Source organism: Lygodium microphyllum, chromosome 6, assembly GCF_053477565.2.
Source record: "Lygodium microphyllum isolate KBCC chromosome 6, Lygodium_microphyllum_v1.1.10, whole genome shotgun sequence".
In the NCBI taxonomy this organism is placed as follows: domain Eukaryota; kingdom Viridiplantae; phylum Streptophyta; class Polypodiopsida; order Schizaeales; family Lygodiaceae; genus Lygodium; species Lygodium microphyllum.
Window position 1 is genome coordinate 53,357,880 of NC_141140.1, and position 18,729 is coordinate 53,376,608.

Genomic DNA, 18,729 nt, shown 5'->3' on the forward strand with positions numbered 1-18,729 from the left:
TGAGGGATCCTCAAACTGCATGATCCGTCTCAGGGTCCAAAACCCTCTCGAAACACACACACATACAGAGAGAGAGAGAGAGAGAGAGAGAGAGAGAGAGAGAGAGAGAGAGAGAGAGAGAGAGAGAGAGAGAGAGAGAGAGAGAGAGAGAGAGAGAGAGAGAGAGAGAGAGAGAGAGAGAGAGAGAGAGGACGCGATGTCGCCGCCTGCGAGTTCCACCCTGCCGTCAGCTGTTAGACCTGCCCGCCATCACTCTTGCCCGCCGTTGGGCGTCAAACCTGCGGGTCTTGGTTGCCGTTGGTGCCCGTCCGTCCTGCCCGCCATCAGACCTGCTCGTCGGATTTGCTCGCTATCAGACCTGCCCACTGTCCGCTGTCCGACTTGCCCGCCATTGCTTGTCAGCCGACGTTCTGCTCGCCCCAGGTAATAGCTCGTCTGTCACAGTTTTTCACAGGGCGCACAGATCTCTTCTTCGTCCCAACGAGAGTCAGTATCCATCGTTCGAGCCTGAGCCTGCGCCCTTGGATTCTGCGACTTGCGCCTCGTGCAATCTAGTCGAGTGCACGGAGACAAAGCAACCCTGCCTTTGCACGCGCGCGCGCGCACACACACACACACACACAGGGAGGGAGGGAGGGAGGGAGGGAGGGAGAGAGAGAGAGAGAGAGAGAGAGAGAGAGAGAGAGAGAGAGAGAGAGAGAGAGAGAGAGAGAGAGAGAGAGAGGCCTTTTACGAAAAAAAAAAGAGAGAGAGAGGCCTAAGTTCGTTTCTACCACCCGAGAGCTCCTGTCTCTGCATCTGACCTGCACAAGTGGTGATTCAACATGGCTGGTCTGGATATGGCTTTTATCGACCAAACGGTGGCAGCCCATGGTCCGGATCCTTGCACAGAGGAACCAGAGGATATGGTTCCTTGCACAGAGGAGATGCCCCCTGGTCCTGATTTTCAGCCTACGGGCAAACGCACCAAGCATGCTTCGGAAGCGACAATGGATCATCAGGAACGTTCTTATGCTCAGGTTGCCTCTGATTTTGTGGATTCTCAGGATGTTGACTGGGAGCATTTGCTGGAATTTGCCAACACTCTACTTGGCGATTATGTCCAACATAATCATGAAGCTTTTTCTGACTCTGGAACTGAAGATGTGCTGGAAGCCACGGTGGACCCGAAAAATGTCTTGCACTCATTTTCGGTGTTTTATGACCGTGTTGTTATACTCTTCTTCACTGGCAGGATCCCAGTGCTTTCCCATATTCGCCAGTGGCTGCACAATCTACTACAAGGGGAGGGTGTTGAGGAGATTTTTGTTGGGCCCCGAGGCTTCTATGAGGTGCTGTTGAAATCTGAGAAGCACTGTGCTGATCTCCTGTCTAAACTGGCATTGTTCTTTGATCGCCGTTTGGTCCATGTTGTGCCCTGGCGCCTAATGGCAGATTTTCAGCGCCTGCTTCAACGTGAATGCCCTGTGTGGGTTGAAGTGGAAAATTGTCCAGCTATTTATTGGCCACTGTTAAAGGATGCCATGGCCGTTGTGGGCACTGTTTTGGTCCCCCCGAGCCTAAGGGCCATGAATCGTAACCGTTTGTGTATGTTATGGGACACTGCTCGGAAAAGGCCTGCGTGGCTACGTCTTAATTGCTCTGGTATGCATCCTTTGCATTTCCGTTTGAAATGGGGCAACTTTGCAGGACATTGCTTTTCGTGTGAAAAATTGGGGCATTTTATGGCCGAATGCCCAGAGAAGCAACAGACTTCAGATGCTGAGCATGTTGTGCTACCCATGGAAGATATGGTGTGTGATGCTCCGTCGCAGGATGCCACCCAGCCACCTAAAGTTTTGGATAAAGGTAAACATGTTTCGGGTTTTGATTCCCGTGGCAATGACTGGGTGGATGTACGTGCAAAAAAAGGTAAAAGGTTTGATGCTGGCCTGGCGGATTCTGGGCCTAATGCTTCACAAGATTCCATGCGCACTTATATGCGCCGGAAAGAGATGTTGTCTTCAGAGCATCCTGCTCATCCTATGGTTTCTTCTGCACCTCGGAATCAGTCTACTAGGAAAGTATATTCGGACGGTCCAAAGGGCCCACCTGCTAAGTTGGATTTTGATACTAGAGGTAATGTGATTACCCCATGGGATCGTCGTTATCCTCGCTCCACCCCCAAGACAGTGGATATTCCGTCTACCTCTAAAGTAGGCCGTTAGAACTCTTTTGCCGTATTGGCTGATTTTTTGGATGAGGGAGTCCTTGACATTCTAGCAGACAAGGTTAAATCGAGGCAAGCTGTGCCTCGTTCCTGATTTTCTTTTGAATACACATGAAGATAGCCACGTGGAATGTGCGAGACATTTGTTCTCGCCATAAGCAACATGCCATGTGGACTGTATTGCATGAGAATCAGTGGGATGTCTTGTGTGCTGTTGAGCACAAGAGTCACGGTGAAGCAGGAAAAGTTGTGGATTGTCATGGGTTTCGCTTGTTTTACGCAGGGACACATGCCATGCATTATTCTGGTGTCCTTATGATTGTACATGAGAAATATTAGCCTGTTCTTATTAAAAATGATGTACATGGCCGTTTTGTGGTGATTGAAGTTTTATTTGAAGGAGAGATCTTATGGTTGTTGGGCCCCTATGCTCCGAATGACCCGTTATCCCGCTGGGATCTTTGGAATACTTTGCAGACCTCCTTGTCACTTGGCAGACGGGGTTTTTTGATGGGGGATTTTAATATATGTGTTGATTCTTCACAGTCCACTTCTGAACATTCGGTGATGGACGCTCCGGAAAGTCATGTGTGGAATGCTTTTGCTCTTGCTGTACTTAAGCAAGATCTCTGGTCTTGGCTCCACCGTTCTTCTACAAGGTTTACTTTCCATTCTGCACAGTATGTAACTACATGGTTGCGGTTGGACCGCATGTACATAATGCAGGATGATGATTTTCTTCCTGAGATGCTGGAAATGAAAGTGTTGTAGCAATATGCCTTGTCGGACCATTTCCCTCTACAGCTTGAGATACTTGCACAACCCGTTGCACCTTTTAAGCAATTCCTTTGATAGACTTCCTTTACGCTTCAACTCCTCTTATTTGAAGCATTCAATCTTTCAGGGCTATATGCAGCAATTGATTAATCGATTTTTATTGAACTTTGCCGCTGAGGGCAATGCTTCTTTTGAACGATTGCTCTCTAATGTGCAGCGGGTTGCTCGGCAGTATGGGATCCATCATGCCTCTCTTTGTCGGCGGCGTCGGCATGCAGCGGAGGACTTACTGGCTTTGGCGTTCTTTGGTGGGGACACTCCAGATGATGTATTCCTGTTGTCATTGGCAATGCGTTTGGCTGATCTTATTAAAGAGTTTAAGTTGAAATCTTATCAGCAGGCCGAATTGCAAAATTTGACTAAGAATTTGCAAGACAGTGCTTGTCAGACGCATAAGTTCTTTCGAGCTCTACATGCATCTCCTGCTTGAGAAAATATGACCAGACTCCAGGATCCAGAAGGTCGAATGGTCATTGATCCACAGACTATAGTGAATATGTGCAGGAATTATTTTATAGACCTTCTTGGTTCTTCTCCTTCCCCTTTTGACCAAGTTCCTCATACACGTTCAGTTTTCTATGATTTGGTCCGCAATCAGGTTCCACTTGATATGCATCTCCTGCTTGAGAAAATATGACCAGACTCCAGGATCCAGAAGGTCGAATGGTCATTGATCCACAGACTATAGTGAATATGTGCAGGAATTATTTTATAGACCTTCTTGGTTCTTCTTCTTCCCCTTCTGACCAAGTTCCTTATACACGTTCAGTTTTCTATGATTTGGTTCGCAATCAGGTTCCACTTGATATGCAAACTACTTTGGAGACAGATATTTGTGAGGCGGAGGTTATGGATGTTCTCTTACACGTGCCCAAGGATAAAAGTCCCGATTGGGATGGTCTCACCAATGAATTCTTTGAGATTTCTGCTACCCAACTGGTTGTCCTTGCACGCTCTGTGAGACAAGGTTGCCCTTTGAGCCCTCTCTTCTTTGCCCTTGCGACTCATCCGGTTCTTTCGATGTTATCTTCTATGGCAGCTTCTACTCAGTTGGTTGGATTGTCCCTTCCCTTTTGTGCAGCACTTCATTACTCAATCTTTGGCTGATGACAGCTTTATGATTTTGCGTGCGGACAAGGACAATCTTCGCAAAGCATTAGATGTTTGGACGCTCTTTGGTTATGCTTCTAGTCTTCATATCAACGCTTTCAAATCAGCCATTCTCAGTTACACGGAGTCCGATTTACAGTCATTGGGCTGGCAGGGACAGGTTGTTTCCCGTGGTTCCATTGTCAGGCATCTTGGGTACCCTTTGGGTGTTGATGTTCGGCCAAAGCAACTTCTCAAGTGGATTTCACAGAAACTGGCAGCTAAGTTTCTGTATTGGAAGTTGCAGGCTTGGCCCTTCCATGTTTGTCTCAAAGTGACTCAGACAATTATATTGCCAATGCTCACATATTTCTTGCCATTGCTACCTTGGACTACTACTACTTTGAATGCTCTCACTCAACACATTCGTTTCATGTTATGAAAGAAGGATTCCTTGCAGGCAAGCATTTCATGGGTTTCTTGGTTGCATACATGTACCCCCAAACACATGGGCGGTGGGGCTATTTTGGATGCCGAAACTCATATGCTGGCACTTCGTTGGTCTGTTTTTCGTGCCATGTGCGTGGATCATCACCCGTGGGTTGTTATAGCCGTTATTTTCTTGAGAATCACGGGCTTCTGCATGGTAATACACAAATTCGAAGCTCCTGGTGGCATGTTCTTAATGCAGATTCTCGGTTTTCTAGTCCTTCCTCATCCCTGCTTGTTCATTTGGTCTGCTCCTAGAAATTGGTTCTCCAGAAGGCGCGTTGGCATTCAGTGGAGGACTGCTTACATACTAACTCTTTTCAACTGGAATTGTTGGCAGCTTCTCGATTACTTTCTTGGGAAGGCAAACATGAGCTCAGGCCAAAATTTAACCACATGGCACGTTTGGGCTTGACTTCAGTTGCAGATGCCACCCTTGCCAGTCGTAACGTCTTGATATCCTTTTGTACAGCTAGGAGACTTTTCAAAATCCCTCGTGGATACCGTGATTTATGGGAACAACTTTTGTCAGTGCTCCAGAGTAGGCAACCCTTTCTTGCCCTTGCTTTGGATTGTCCTTGGCAGGACTGGGACCTTGCGGGTTAGTTGAATTTGAAAAAGGCCTCAGCTAACCAGGTGTATCATCTTCTGATTAAAGACCATCAATGGCTGGTTACTAAAGCTAATACTGTATGGGGATTGCGGAAATCTCAATCATGGTGGAATACAACTGTGATGGAGGGCTGGTTGAACAAGACACCTTTCAAATGCAAGGTTTTTCTTTGGAGGGTGATGATTGGTGGTCTCCCGCTTGCTTCAGCCCTTTCCAAGCGTCGAATCTCTAATGGCCATGTTTCTTTTGCACCACTACTGTGGAATCGCCCCGTCATCGATTTATTTCGTGCCCTCTCGCTAAGAATATCTGGTCGCTCTTGTCAGCGTTTAGCGAGTAGTGGTTGGCTTCTCGCTAAGCCCATTTGATTGGGTTTTTGTACGACCGAAATACCCCACACCAGTACAGTCGCATATGAAGATTTTGTTTCACTTTCTTAGATACTGGGGATGCTGGCACAATTGGACCACTCGGAATGCCTTTCTTTTTGATTCGGCCTCTAATGTCTTGGGACATATTGTGAGGCTTAAAGGTCTCTTGCATGGCAGCTAGATCTGATTCGGCACTCTGGCTCAGTCTCTCGGGAGGACTTACTTTCCTGGCATATGGCAATTTCCTCGGTGTCTTTGCCATGACTTTTGTAACTCTTTTGTAGTTTAGTATTGGGCCTTTACACATGATGGCTTAGTATCATCGTGTATCTTGTAATCAAGTAAACTTGTACCTTTTTTCCGTAATTAATACAATTACCTTTTACGAGAGAGAGAGAGAGAGAGAGAGAGAGAGAGAGAGAGAGAGGTGCTCCAAAAGGCCCGTTGGCATCCTGTAGGGGACCGCGTGCAGACAAATTCTTTTCAGCTGGAATTGTTGGCGGTATCCACATTACTTTCATGGGAAGATAAAGATCAGCTCAGACCAAGATTTAACCGCATGGCCCGTTTGGGTGTGACTTCGATTGCGGATGCTACCCTTGCCACTCGCAATGTCCTTGCATCATTTCGGACTGCTAGGAGACTTTTCAGGATCCCGCGCGGATACCGTGATTTATGGGGGAAGCTTTCCTCGGAACTTCAGGGTAGGCAACCCTTTCCTGCCCTGGCTATGGATCGCCCTTGGCAGGACTGGGACCTTGCAGGCCGGTTGAGTCTGGAAAAGGCCTCTACTAATCAGGTGTATCATCTTCTCATTAAAGATCACCAATGGTTGGGCGTGAAAGTTAATGCTGTTTGGGGCCTGCGGAAATCACTGTCATGGTGGCAGGCAACGCTGATGGAGGGATGGCAGAACAAGACACCTTTCAAATGCAAGGTCTTTCTGTGGCGGGTAATGATTGGTGGTCTTCCTCTTGCCTCGGCCCTTTCCAAGCGTCGAATCTCGAATGGCACTTGCTTCTTCTGCACCACTTCGGCGGAATCGGCCCGACATCGTTTTCTTTCTTGCCCGCTCGCCAAGAATATCTGGTCACTCTTGTCACGAATCTGGCACGCGGTGGTGGGGTCTTCACTGACTCCCTTCGATTGGGTTTTTGTGCGCCCGAAGTATCCCACACCACCACCGTTACATATGAAGATCTTATTCCATTTTTTCAGATACTGGGGATGCTGGCACATTTGGACCACCCGAAATGCTTTTCTCTTTGATTCGGCTTCTAATGTACCGCGACATATTGCAAGGCTTAAAGGGCTCTTGCATTGGCAGCTAGATCTCATCAGGCACTCTGACTTGCTCCCTCGGGAGGATTTGTATTCCTGGCATTTGGCAATTGCCTCTGGGTCCTTGCCATGATTGGTGTAACTTTTTAGTACCCTAGTCCGGGGATTTCCCACACGTTGGCCTATGGCCCTCGTGCCTCTTGTACTCGTGTAATCATGTAATCTTGTACTTTCTTCGTAATTAATACAATTACCTTTTACGAAAAAAAAGAGAGAGAGAGAGAGAGAGAGAGAGAGAGAGAGAGAGAGAGAGAGAGAGAGAGAGAGAGAGAGAGAGAAGAAATGATATATTAACGTCTACAAAAGGCCAAAATGACCTATGAGAGAGAGAGAGATCTTTCCGGTGTATTCGTCAGCACTTTCGGGTGCCTCGTGGCTATCATGACATTTGGTCATCCATACAGGACAAGCTTCAGAGGTTCTCTCCTTTGCTTGCATTACAACCATCATCTCCCTGGCGAGATTGGATGTTTGTGCTTCTTGATGATTTTGAGAAAAGGTCAGCTAATCAAATCTATCATTAGATGGTTGAGATCAAGAAATGGATTATTGGAAAGGCTAATAAGTTATGGCATATCCGGGATAGCAAAAAGAAGTGGCAAGAAAGACTCCTCCAACTCTGGAAATCTAAGGTTCCTTATCAGGGTAAAGTATTCATGTGGAGGTTGCTTATTGGGGGTCTTCCAAACTGGGGATGTGTTGCATGCTCGCAAGATCTCTTGTGGTTGTTGTATATTTTGCACTACATGTGACGAGACATTGCTTCATCTCTTTGTCTCTTGCCTTGTTGCTTGATAGATTTGGAGCTTTGTCTCCCGTGTGTGGTTCTTAGTGACTTAGCAGCAAATTTCAGCCTACTGTTCGTGGATTATGGGAAGGATGACTTCTATGTCTGCTTTGCAATCAGATTATTCCTGCCTCTTCCATTTCCTTAGATGGATAGCTCTGTGGCATATTTGGCGTACTCAGAATGCGTGTATTTTTGATTTGGCCTCAGGCATCCATGGTCATGTGGCCCCCGTTCGTGGTTTAATGTTATGGCAGATCTCCTTTATGGTTTCAACTAATCTTGTTCTTCTAGACATTGCTGCTTCTTGGCTGGACATTGTTCGCTCCACACCAACTGTCCTTTTTGTGTGATGTCTGTGTGTTAAGAGTCTTGGTGATTTGTGTTTGCTCTTTTTCTTAGCTGACCTGATGGTCTGATATAAATATTTCTACTTGATTCAATTATCTTCATGGGGGGGAGAGAGAGAGAGAGAGAGAGAGAGAGAGAGAGAGAGAGAGAGAGATGAAATGATATATTAACGTCTACAGAAGGCCAAAATGACCTATGAGACCATGAGTTACAATCATGTGTATGATGGTACAAACTGTTTGGGCAAAATATATAGCACAAAGCAAAATAAGAACAGAAACTAACTATGGCTATGTGTAAAACATAGAGCTCTATCTAGTAACAATGAGCTCCAAATGGTACAATCTTGTGTGGGTATGGAGGGCCTAGCTCTAGCCCGAACAATAATCCCCTGTATCCACCTATGAAGGTGTCGTCGGTGTTTGTGTCGAGGCCTAGGACGTCTGGATTGGCTAAGCTAAACGGCTCGATCAATCAGTACTCCTTGTCTGTGTGTGGACTGTGGCGGTGAGAGAGACTCTCGTGTGGACTGTGGTTGTAATTGTTTGAAGTCTTTTGAGTCTCCTTTACAAAGAAGTCTGTGAGTTGCCTCTATGAAGGGCCTTGGTGTCCTAGAGCAGCTGTACTCTTGAGGCGCATGTCACGAAGCCGTCGTATCTCAAGAAGGAAGAGGCCAAGGCATCGCTGATTGGTAAAATCCATGACTTTGGATAGTGGTCCAAATCCAACTCTAAAGAGACAATGGAAACGACCACGGACCTCATAATACGCTGGGCATTGGCAGATATAATGCTCCTCTGTCTTTGGCTCTAATTGGCATATCTGGCATATGCGCTCCTTTGGTGGGATGGATCTATATCTGCCAGTCTCAATCTCTAGCTGATGTGAGGAGGTGTGCAACTAGCCAATAGTACATCTGATCCCATGGGAAAGGTGGGTGTCCATGTATCTTGGGCGAACAATAAATCCATCATTTGTAGTATGAAGGAAATGCTCGCGGTAGAAAGCCATCTTTGTCCCTAGCTCCTGCCTTGGCGTCAAACATGTCCGCCTGATATCCAACTGGGTAAGATCCATCCCAATGATCTTACGAATCTCTAACCTGCTCAGATCAAGAGATGGTGCATCAAGGGAGTAATGGAAAGGGGGTAACTTGTCCATGCTAAAGCCATGCAGCTCAAGCCAGGTGGACATATGTGCATACCAACATGAAGTATCCGAGGATGGGTTGAGTGGTGGGAAGCATGTCTATTTATGGATGAGTGGATCCTCCCAAATTAGAGTTTGGCTTATGAAACCTGCACAGACGGAATAAGGCTGAATGGGGGCAGCTTGTCTATTTATAGATGTTGAAAGGTGCCCCAAAGAATTAGGATTTTTGGGGGACCACTGAAACTCTCTTGGACCACTCCCCTTTTTAGGGTTTTTCATTAATTAAGTTTGTTTTGGGGCTGCTTAAGAATGCTAATCAGCTCAAAAGCATGTTTTAGCTCAACATCTGGCACTTTCTTTCTTTTCCAGACCCACATGGTACTTGCTTTGGATAGTACTTGCTTCGAGAACAGACATTAAAGACAAGACATGTGGTTTTGGCACTTTCTTTCTTTTCTAAACCCACATGGCGTGGTATTATAGACCTCCCGACTGGCTATCCATTCAAGCTACGTAATAGACTTCCCATTGTTACATATGGAAGTCCCTTACGGGGCTGTTTTGTATATTGCTTTTTGTCTTGGGATACTTTGTCTTGAGGAGTGATAATAGAATTTTTACTTTTCTCTGGAAAAACAAAGTGATGAATTAAAGAAGAATACTTATGCCACTGTGTTTTACCACTGTTTCTGACAAATTTACCACTGTTTCTGACGATTTCGGGATAGTCCTTGCATTGAGGAATGTCCCCTTAAAACTGATGAAAGAAAATACAATGGTTTCACAATAAAATGGCTAGTTAGTTGATATGTTGGAGGCATGCCCTGATCATGCCCTGTTTCTTTTGCTAATGGATCTCACATGTACTAGTTTTCTGCAGCCAGTTTGTGAAGTTCTTCCGGATTCTCTATATGAAGAGTTGGAGCAAAGATTATTCATGTTCAGAAAAGATCGTGCTTCTATTGTTACTGGTGATTTAAAAAAATATTGCACCAAAGAAGTAGGCCAAGAACTGTTTTTCAGCATTGAGAATGAAGTAGGATTGATTGGCAGATCTGCAATGATGGAACCTGGAGTTGAAATTAGGAATAAGCATTGGGAATTACAGAATAGAAAATATAAGAAGAGGCATAAAATATCAAGAGAAGGTTCAGAAATCCAGGAAGAATTGGGTCAGAACTTGGAAGCTCAAAAGGAAAACATAGGCAAATGCACTGAGCTGTTGCAATGCATATCAAGGCTTCCTAAAAGATTTATACAAGCAAATAATGCAGCCAAATTTACCAGTCTAATACTCAAGTTGGAAAAGTAAGCTACTTGAAATTTCTTAGATCCAAGCAATTATTTGAGTATTTCACATAGCTGAATGTTGTTCTGAATTCAGGTTGCTTGTGGCTGGGCTTTTAGAATACAGGAGGCAGTGCTTTTGGATCACTGCTGATTTACAACAAAGCAGGAACATTTCATTGATACTGTGCACTTTGAGATGTAAGTTGGCCTGTCATAGGATCCTAGAGTCTTTGCTGCTTAACAATGAAGAAGACTCCACTACAGAAATCATGTTGTCTGAGTCACAATCTATGTACTGGCCATTGCTCTCAATGCATTCTGTTGAGATTTGCACTTATGACATGATCAAAGAGCGTAAGGATCATTATGCATCAAGAGAGATACAAAATCTGCTCATTTCTTTGTTACAATCAACTTCGGGCCTTTTCACCTTTCACAGTCAGAATTGGATGAAAGGCCTTCTTAGCTCGTTACTACAGAAGACTGAGAATACACCGTTTCCAGGGTCTTATAGGACAGGCATATATGATATGTCACCTCTCCTCAGTATGTTGACTGCTCAAGCCAGCGACTGTTTTGAGTTTGCTAAGACGGTCAAGTTGGAATTTCTTATGAGACTCTCCAAAACATTATCTATGGAAGTAGCTAACAAGGCACAAACAAATGAAGACACCATAAATCAAAGGATTCCCTACGGCATCCTTGCTTCACTGGCAGCTGTTAGCAGTGTTTTATGGAGTATTACAGGGTCTATAGAGTCTCTGGATGAAACATGCCATTCAGATAGGACTAGCTGTACGAAGTGGTTGGGTCAATTTCCTGAACCCCTGTTACAATTTATAAAAACCACAGAGAAACTTCTTGTACGATGTATGCGTGCTGTTCTACTGTTAGATGAGGACTCTTCAAATGGGAATTTCAACCTTTTTGTAAATGAAGATTCACAGAAGAGGGGGGATAGAAAGTCACCAAGGGTATTGCAAAAAAAAGAAAGGTCACCAAGGGTACTAGAGGGTGAACTTTGTACTTCTGGAAGGTGTGAAACAGAGGTGAATGAGAAGCATGAAGCGAAGAGTAGTTGGGAGCAAGGCCATCAAACGGGATGGGAATCTAGCGACTCAAGTGATGGGTCAAGGGATGGTAATGAGAATGGTGCTGTGATGTTTGATCTTACTGACAAACCAGGTGCTTCAGCAGTCATGTCACACAGCAAAAAATTTGCATCAATTAAATCATCTGCAGATATTTTACAGATGTCAGATTCACAAGTCTCTCTTTTCAGGGAGATTATCTTTGGAGATCAGGCTAGATATTCGTATTTTGTAGGGGATTTGTTCATGGCCATTGGTGCACTTGTCCGACTCAGAAGCTTGTTTCACTCTCCCAATGTAGTCAATGATACAACAGGACTCTGTAGTCACCTGTGGCCTGTTTCTATGAGCTTACATGTTGGAGCTGCAGTCAGCATCTTGTCTGAAGCATCTTCGTCATTGCAAACAAAAGATCCTAGCTCGTCCATACTGCTACTGGGAGCTATCAAATACATTGAATCTGTTGGGAGTTTCCTTCCATTTGGAAGACCAGCTCTTTCATCAGCTGCATTTGTGAAACTAATTCAGACAAAGATGTATTTCCTGGCAGCTTTACTTTCTAGTGACCAGGTGGGTAACTTTTTCCCTGTTTTATGAGCGTTCTATTGCAATTGTCAGTTTTTACTGTTTATAAACTTATATGGCCAGCGAAGAGGGTTTTTGATTGTTTGCCATGATTTGTGGATGTCATATCTCTACTATTCATCTGCATAGCAGTGGAGGCAGCAAAAGTTTTCACTTTTTGATGTTTGACATAACAAGAATGCGACAAGCACTTATATTCGTACTCGTACTTGTTGCTCAATCTGCTGGAGCCGCTACTTACAATGACACGATAAACCCACAAACCAGCTCTCACATGTGATGGCACTGACATAAGTTGTTCCTATGTATTGCATGACATTCAACATATCTGATACATAACCTGTTTTGTATTATTTGCATGCTTGCATGTGCCATTCCACCGTTTTACAGATTATTTATGGATAAATATCTGCTGACTGCGTTTGCCAAAAGATTTAAATATAGGTATCTCTATTTGTGAATAGATGATATTAAATTTTCTCTGCAGTTAAAAGTATCAGCATTGAGTGAAATTTTTCTCTAAGGTGGTTTCAGAAAGCATACAGCAATTTCTGCTGCCTCTTTGCTGTGACTTTTGTACTCTTTTAGTCATGTGATGTTTGTACTCTTTTAGTCACTTGATATAATATAATTACTTAGTAGGTGGTGAAAAAGAAATCAATGTTCTTTTTTCCTAATTACCAATGATTGTGAAATGAGGCCACATGTGCATGGTATGTCAGCTGTGGTCAGGGTGTTTGATCCTGCGGCTTGAAGAGATGTTGGGATGGTTTTACAAACTTAAGGCATTTGTATTGAATCGGAAGGGTAACTATACATGTCAGCAGGTGCTAGAGATTCAGACTGGTGTTCAATTTTTGTGGGAGAGCATTGGCTTGATACATACTAGTCTTAGGGAGGGCCTTCTGGGTGTCTTTGAAGTTTAAGAGTGGATGAAGCCCTCATTGGAGGACTGCTTATTTATGTTAAGCTATCTAAAAGTGCCTATCAAATTATCATATGTTTCTAGTATTTTTCTGGCTCTTAAAACAGAAAACAGCTCAAAAAGTAATTTTGTATTTTAGACGTCACATGAGACTTTTCAGTAGGACAATTGGCTCAGAATGTTCTATACAAGGGTGCTTAGTGTGCACTCCCACATCATCCCACATCCCCACCTTATGCCAGCTCTCCATCATCAGCATCCTTCACCTTCTTCTCTTCACAGGCTGCTGCCTTGCCTTGGCGGACAGCCAGCAGGTGGCTCCACCCTGCCCAGCCAACTGCCACCCTTGTTGCTGGTGCTGCATGCTGCCCTAGAAGGTGTTGCTAGACCTGCTGGTGCTGTTGTCAGCTCTCTGTTGGCTACTGAACCTGAAAGAGCTTGATCCAAAATCCGCTCTAACTAAAACACATTAAGGTAAAGTGCATCAGTGAGGATCATCTCCCAAGTCACCACTCCTCCATCCCTTGCATCTATCATGGGTAAAACTATATTGAAGCTTCACCAAGAAGCACATGGAAACTTTACCTCTAACTTACTTGCCTCAAAACCTCCACTAGGTTGTTCCCAGCTTCTGGATGCTCCTTAACAGGATGGCTGCACTCTGATACCAATTTCTGTTCTTCTCTGCCAAGGCTGTTGTCAGCTTGTACATTGCTGCATTTTGTTGTTCTGAGCCCCAGAAACTGCTGATTTTGACATCCAACCTGGCTGCCCTGCTGTCTTCAGCCCTCTTCATCAGGTTTCTTTGTAGACATTGGTGTTTGCACTTGGGATCTGTTCACTGAGGAGGATACTTTCTGGCACATTGCCTCAGCCCGCTTCGTGAGAGAGAGTGGCTGTTGGACAGCCTCTGCTCCCTAAGCTTCCTCAGTTGTATCTCTTCCTTTCATCATTTATTGATATTCGTTCATTCTTCAGTCTCTTCTTCTTTTGTGGGCTTGTCTGAGTTCATTGTGTGTTAGTTGTGTTTGTACACTTTGTGTTTGTCTGCAAATCCTAGCGATCTTCACATGGTACCAAAGTCAATGCTTTTGTAAAGAGTATCTTGATTCCTATGCTATAACATGAGATCTAATCTTCAATGTTTTGATAACAAAACTTTTGGGTAGGGATGGATTGTAATAAAATAAATTCATGCCCTTTTAGTGTGGTTAATTGGCTTATTTTATACTAGGGTATAAAAGGCAAGAGGGTGCCAATGTAACACATCTTTTACACATTCATTTGTAAACTTCTCCGTTCTTAGAGCTTGAGGGTTTCATACCTCCCCACCAACATTGAGTGTGGATACTCGATGCTCACTATTGCAAGAGGTGGATTTTTGCAGCGGCCTTTCATCTTGATCCTCATTATATCTTAATTCAATTTAGTTATGGCTATCTAGTGACCGCGTTGTGCCACGAGAGTGTTCCACACAAAATCTCAATCTCTCATACTTTATCCCATCATTTCCTATGATAACAAATTTCCGACATTAGACATGGCTCAAACAGGGCCCACCACCATATCTTCTATAAAATCCCCTCTTTCTAGTTCTCTCCATTCCAGCTTTTCTCCATTATCATTATCCTTATCTCATTTAAAAGTGCCAATCAAATCTAAAAGAATCTATCATTAATGAGTCATATTACACCTTATCAAAAAATCCAAGAGATCTAAATATGATGACTGACTAGGCAGCGCCAATCACGCCATCTGCGACGGCCAAAACAGTCCACATGGCGCCATCAAATTCTGCCATATACCTGTAGAAACTCAGAAAACTTGTGGGTGGTAAATTTCCCACCACTATTACTCCTTATGTATCCTACACGATGACTAGTTTGGTTATGAGCTAGCAATACCCAAGTAGAGAAATAGAGAAATCTATTGGACATATGCTTGAGGAAGTATATCCACATATGCCTAGAATGATCGTCCACTATCAAAAAATTGTATTGTGCACCATTCAATGCGACGGTGGATGTCGGCCCACAAAGATCAACTTGAATAAATCTAAGAGGCACTTGAGCTCTGTGTGTTGATTGCTCAGGGAATGGAGTATAGTGCTGTGGTGCTGCTCCCGAGTTGATATGCTTTATAAATATCTCTAGATAGCTTTCGGCGTGGAAGACCCTCAACTATTTGTCGATGCGACAACTCATAAGGAAAATCGTATCTAAGATGTCATAAGCAAAAATGTGAGAGGCACTTAGTGCTCATAGGCTCTCATGAGTTGCTCTACCTTGATGGCGGCTATTGTCATGAGGACGTGTATTTTTAATTCTTAGTTTTGGCATTATTAGGTTGTGCACATGTGAGGTGCATATGTGAAGTGCAAAGTTAGATAACTGACTGTGAATACCTTAGTGAACCAAGTGATGAATGGGTGACATCGACAAAAGTTGTACAAAGCTATGTTGGGTAGATAGTTGTGGGTGCATTGTCTAAGTTTTGAGCCCAAAAATGCTCTCTTTGACAAAATCATGTGCAATGGGTAGTAATCGGGCAAAATGTAACATGTGATGTGCAGTGCATAGAAAAGTTCAAAGCGATGAACAATACAATGTCACTGTAGGGATAGCAAGGGTGAGTGGATGGAGCAATATATGACTAGGTATGTGAAAGAATGATGGGCTGCTACATGCATCAAGGATATAACTATGTGGCATAATCCTCTCTAGCTCCATCTTGTTAGGATCGGCATGTATGATATATCATACATCCTTGATGAGATATTTTGTGTGTGTGTGTGTGTGTGTAGCTATTGGTGGATCTCTATCATCTCTCTTTGATGTAAACTTTGTGTCTAATATCCTTGCGCCCGTGGTTGGCATGGAGCTTTGATCTTGTCAACTCTCTAAAGTGTCACCCCTTTGTGTGGGGATAGTGTGTGTGGTCATTGTTGGGAAAAGGTTAGTGAGCTGTGACCCCACCAACCCCTACCTTATGCATGCACACCCAACCACACATCCCCACACCACCCACCCATCCCCCCTTTCCCCTTGCATGGTGTCGAATTGTAGTAATGATGTGTGGAGGTTCTGAGTCCCAAGGAGGAATTGACCCAAGTGTTTTTGCTTTGGGTACTCCGTGACTAGTCTAAGGGAGGTGTTCCCTCGGAATAGTTGTAGGGTATCTCGACTAGACTATACTGTAGGCTTTGCATCTACAATGTGCATATGTAGTGCTCGTCACTCTCCACCTCTTCCTAGCATCGTCTCCAAATCATCTTGTGAGTAGGACTATCATGCGAGATTTCTCATAAACAGTCCGAGATTTCTCACAAATAGTGTGGACTCAAGGGCATTGTCATAGATGAGAGCTCATAGCTAGCATTATTGCTTTGTACATATGGACAGCTAGATGTAACTAGACTATTGAGTCTTTGGATATCTCTGTTGCAAAGACTCTCTGTAGGATCTAGATAGAGATTGTGCATACTCTTCGTGGGAAATCGGAGAGAATATAGGGTATAGGGCAGTTCGGAGACTATGAGGAAGAGGAGAGATACTTTTCTCAAGACATGGGATTCTAGCACCTTTCCTTCTTCCAGACCCACATGGTCTGGCATTATAGACCTCATGATTGGCTATGCACTCTAGCTTTGTAATAGACTTCCCCTTGTTATATAATTCTTGATATGGAAGTCCCTTACCAGGTTGCTTTAGTACTTGGTTTTTTGCCTTGGGACACTTTGTTCTGAGGTGTATTAATAGAGTTTTTACTTTTCTCTAGAAAAAAAAGGTATTTGGCGTCTCTTGTATAAACATCTATTGCTAGATCTAGAAAAAGCTATTGGTGGCTATACCAGCCTTCCTTCTCAGAGAGGGTGGTAATGACCTGATTAATCAACAATCACAGAAAGTAATTAATTACATAAAATTGAAATGCACAATTCACCACTTAATCTTTGACAATGAACAACCACTGGGTGGTAATGACCCGATTAATCAACAATCACAGCAAGTAATTAATTACATAAAATTGAAATGCACAATTCACCACTTAATCTTGGACAATGAACAACGGGTTGGCCCCAAAATTGGCACTCGTTGTAGTATTTCTATAACTTGTATTGCAATTTGGATGGAATATATTGAGATTACTTGAATCTCATTCACTCTCCAATTGCCTCTTGTGGTCAAGAATGACCAGCAAGCCTTCAAACCAATTTGCTCCTTGGTTTCCTTGGGGATTGATCTTCAACTGTGCTTCTTGGGTGACAAATTCAGGCCCAAAAGTGTGCTGGCTGAATAGACACTTGAATCTTGTGAAATTGCCCCAATTTTAGGTAATGAAATTCAAGTCCCTTGGTGTTAATTCTGAGCACGCTTCTTGAGGTGGTTTTCAAACCCTAACTTTTGCTGTAAATTAGGGTTTACAGCAGAGGTTAGTAAAAAATCTGTGCCTCCAATGGCTGATCTTGCTGGAAATGGGTAAGGAAGTATGGGAATTAGCTGGAGGATGAGAGAGAATGCTGAAAAGACAGAGAATTCTGAGTTTCTTTGCAAGGGAGGAGAGAAATCTATTGCTACCCTGTTTAGGACAGCATTAATTGCTGTTGCTTGCTATCTTGAAGCCTTCTACTGCTGTCACCAGCCCTTGTAGGCTGTCATCTGGCTGCCAAGAGCTCCCACAACTTGTCGCCTGCTGCCTAGGCTGATCAGCATATTCTCCCATGGCCTCCTACCTGGTGGAAATTTCTGTCCAGCCCCCTCTCATGTAGCTTCACCTTCAAAATGCCCGCCAAAGACATTTTTTCCACTTGCATGGGCGAGTTTTGCCAAGTGGCAACCTCCAATACAATTTTCAGCATTATTCAACTTTATTAAATTAAATTTCAGAATATTAATTTTGAACATTTCTTAAATAATACTTTATTGCTAAAAAAAATAAATTTGACTGACTAGTAATTAAATTGGCTAGACCATGACCGGAGTGATCTTGAGCATGCATTAGCTTGGAATTGGTGTTAATTAATTAATTAATACCAATTCTCTAGTGTTCCCACTGATAGTTGGGGCTTATTAAATGGCGGAGGCCAAATTCTGATGGTACCACCTAGTACCTGCCCAATATAACTTGTTACAACTTTTACCTTTGGTGCTCATTGATATTTCGGGTCTCAAGTCCCACATTGTGAAATAACTAACTTGCACCTTACATGTGCAAGCCACATTTGCACACTTGATTAACTCTTTACTCAAATGCTAAGCAAAGCCTCAAAATTTCACGTTCTCGTGACAAATCTCCCCCTTGGATGAAATCCTTGCAATTGTCCTTAGTTGCATTGCAATGTGCCAAAGCAAGACATACTGTATTGGGATTTCCTAGAAGGCATCATATTCAAAACAAGATTGACAGTTATTGCTTAACAATGCTAATGTCAAATACTTACTGGAAATTTCCAGCCTACAAAATCATAACATAAAACTCATAAAGAATCCAAAATGATTGTGAGAAATCCATAGAATACATTTCTCACCTCAATTGTTCTAGCGAAACAAATATAGAAAAGCTCAAACTGAGCATAAACCATGTTTGAACTTTCAATGGC

At 43.6% G+C, this 18,729-nt stretch overlaps 1 protein-coding gene and 1 pseudogene across 7 annotated transcripts in view; one reads left to right on the forward strand and one right to left on the reverse strand.

The window, feature by feature from the left end:
* LOC148034559 (Urb2/Npa2 family protein) overlaps positions 1–18,729 on the forward strand; it is a 93,194-nt gene that overhangs the window by 48,243 nt on the left and 26,222 nt on the right. For all 7 annotated transcript variants that reach the window (XR_015691093.1, XR_015691094.1, XR_015691092.1 and 4 more), the window contains exons 4-5: positions 10,120–10,547; positions 10,624–12,190. Coding sequence is in view for 3 of the 7 variants with exons in the window: in XM_087679505.1 (XP_087535631.1) it covers positions 10,120–10,547; positions 10,624–12,190 (1,995 nt within the window). In the remaining 4 variants the exon portion in view is untranslated. The remainder of the gene's footprint in view (positions 1–10,119; positions 10,548–10,623; positions 12,191–18,729) is intronic.
* Positions 439–9,300, reverse strand: LOC148034560 (uncharacterized; annotated as a pseudogene).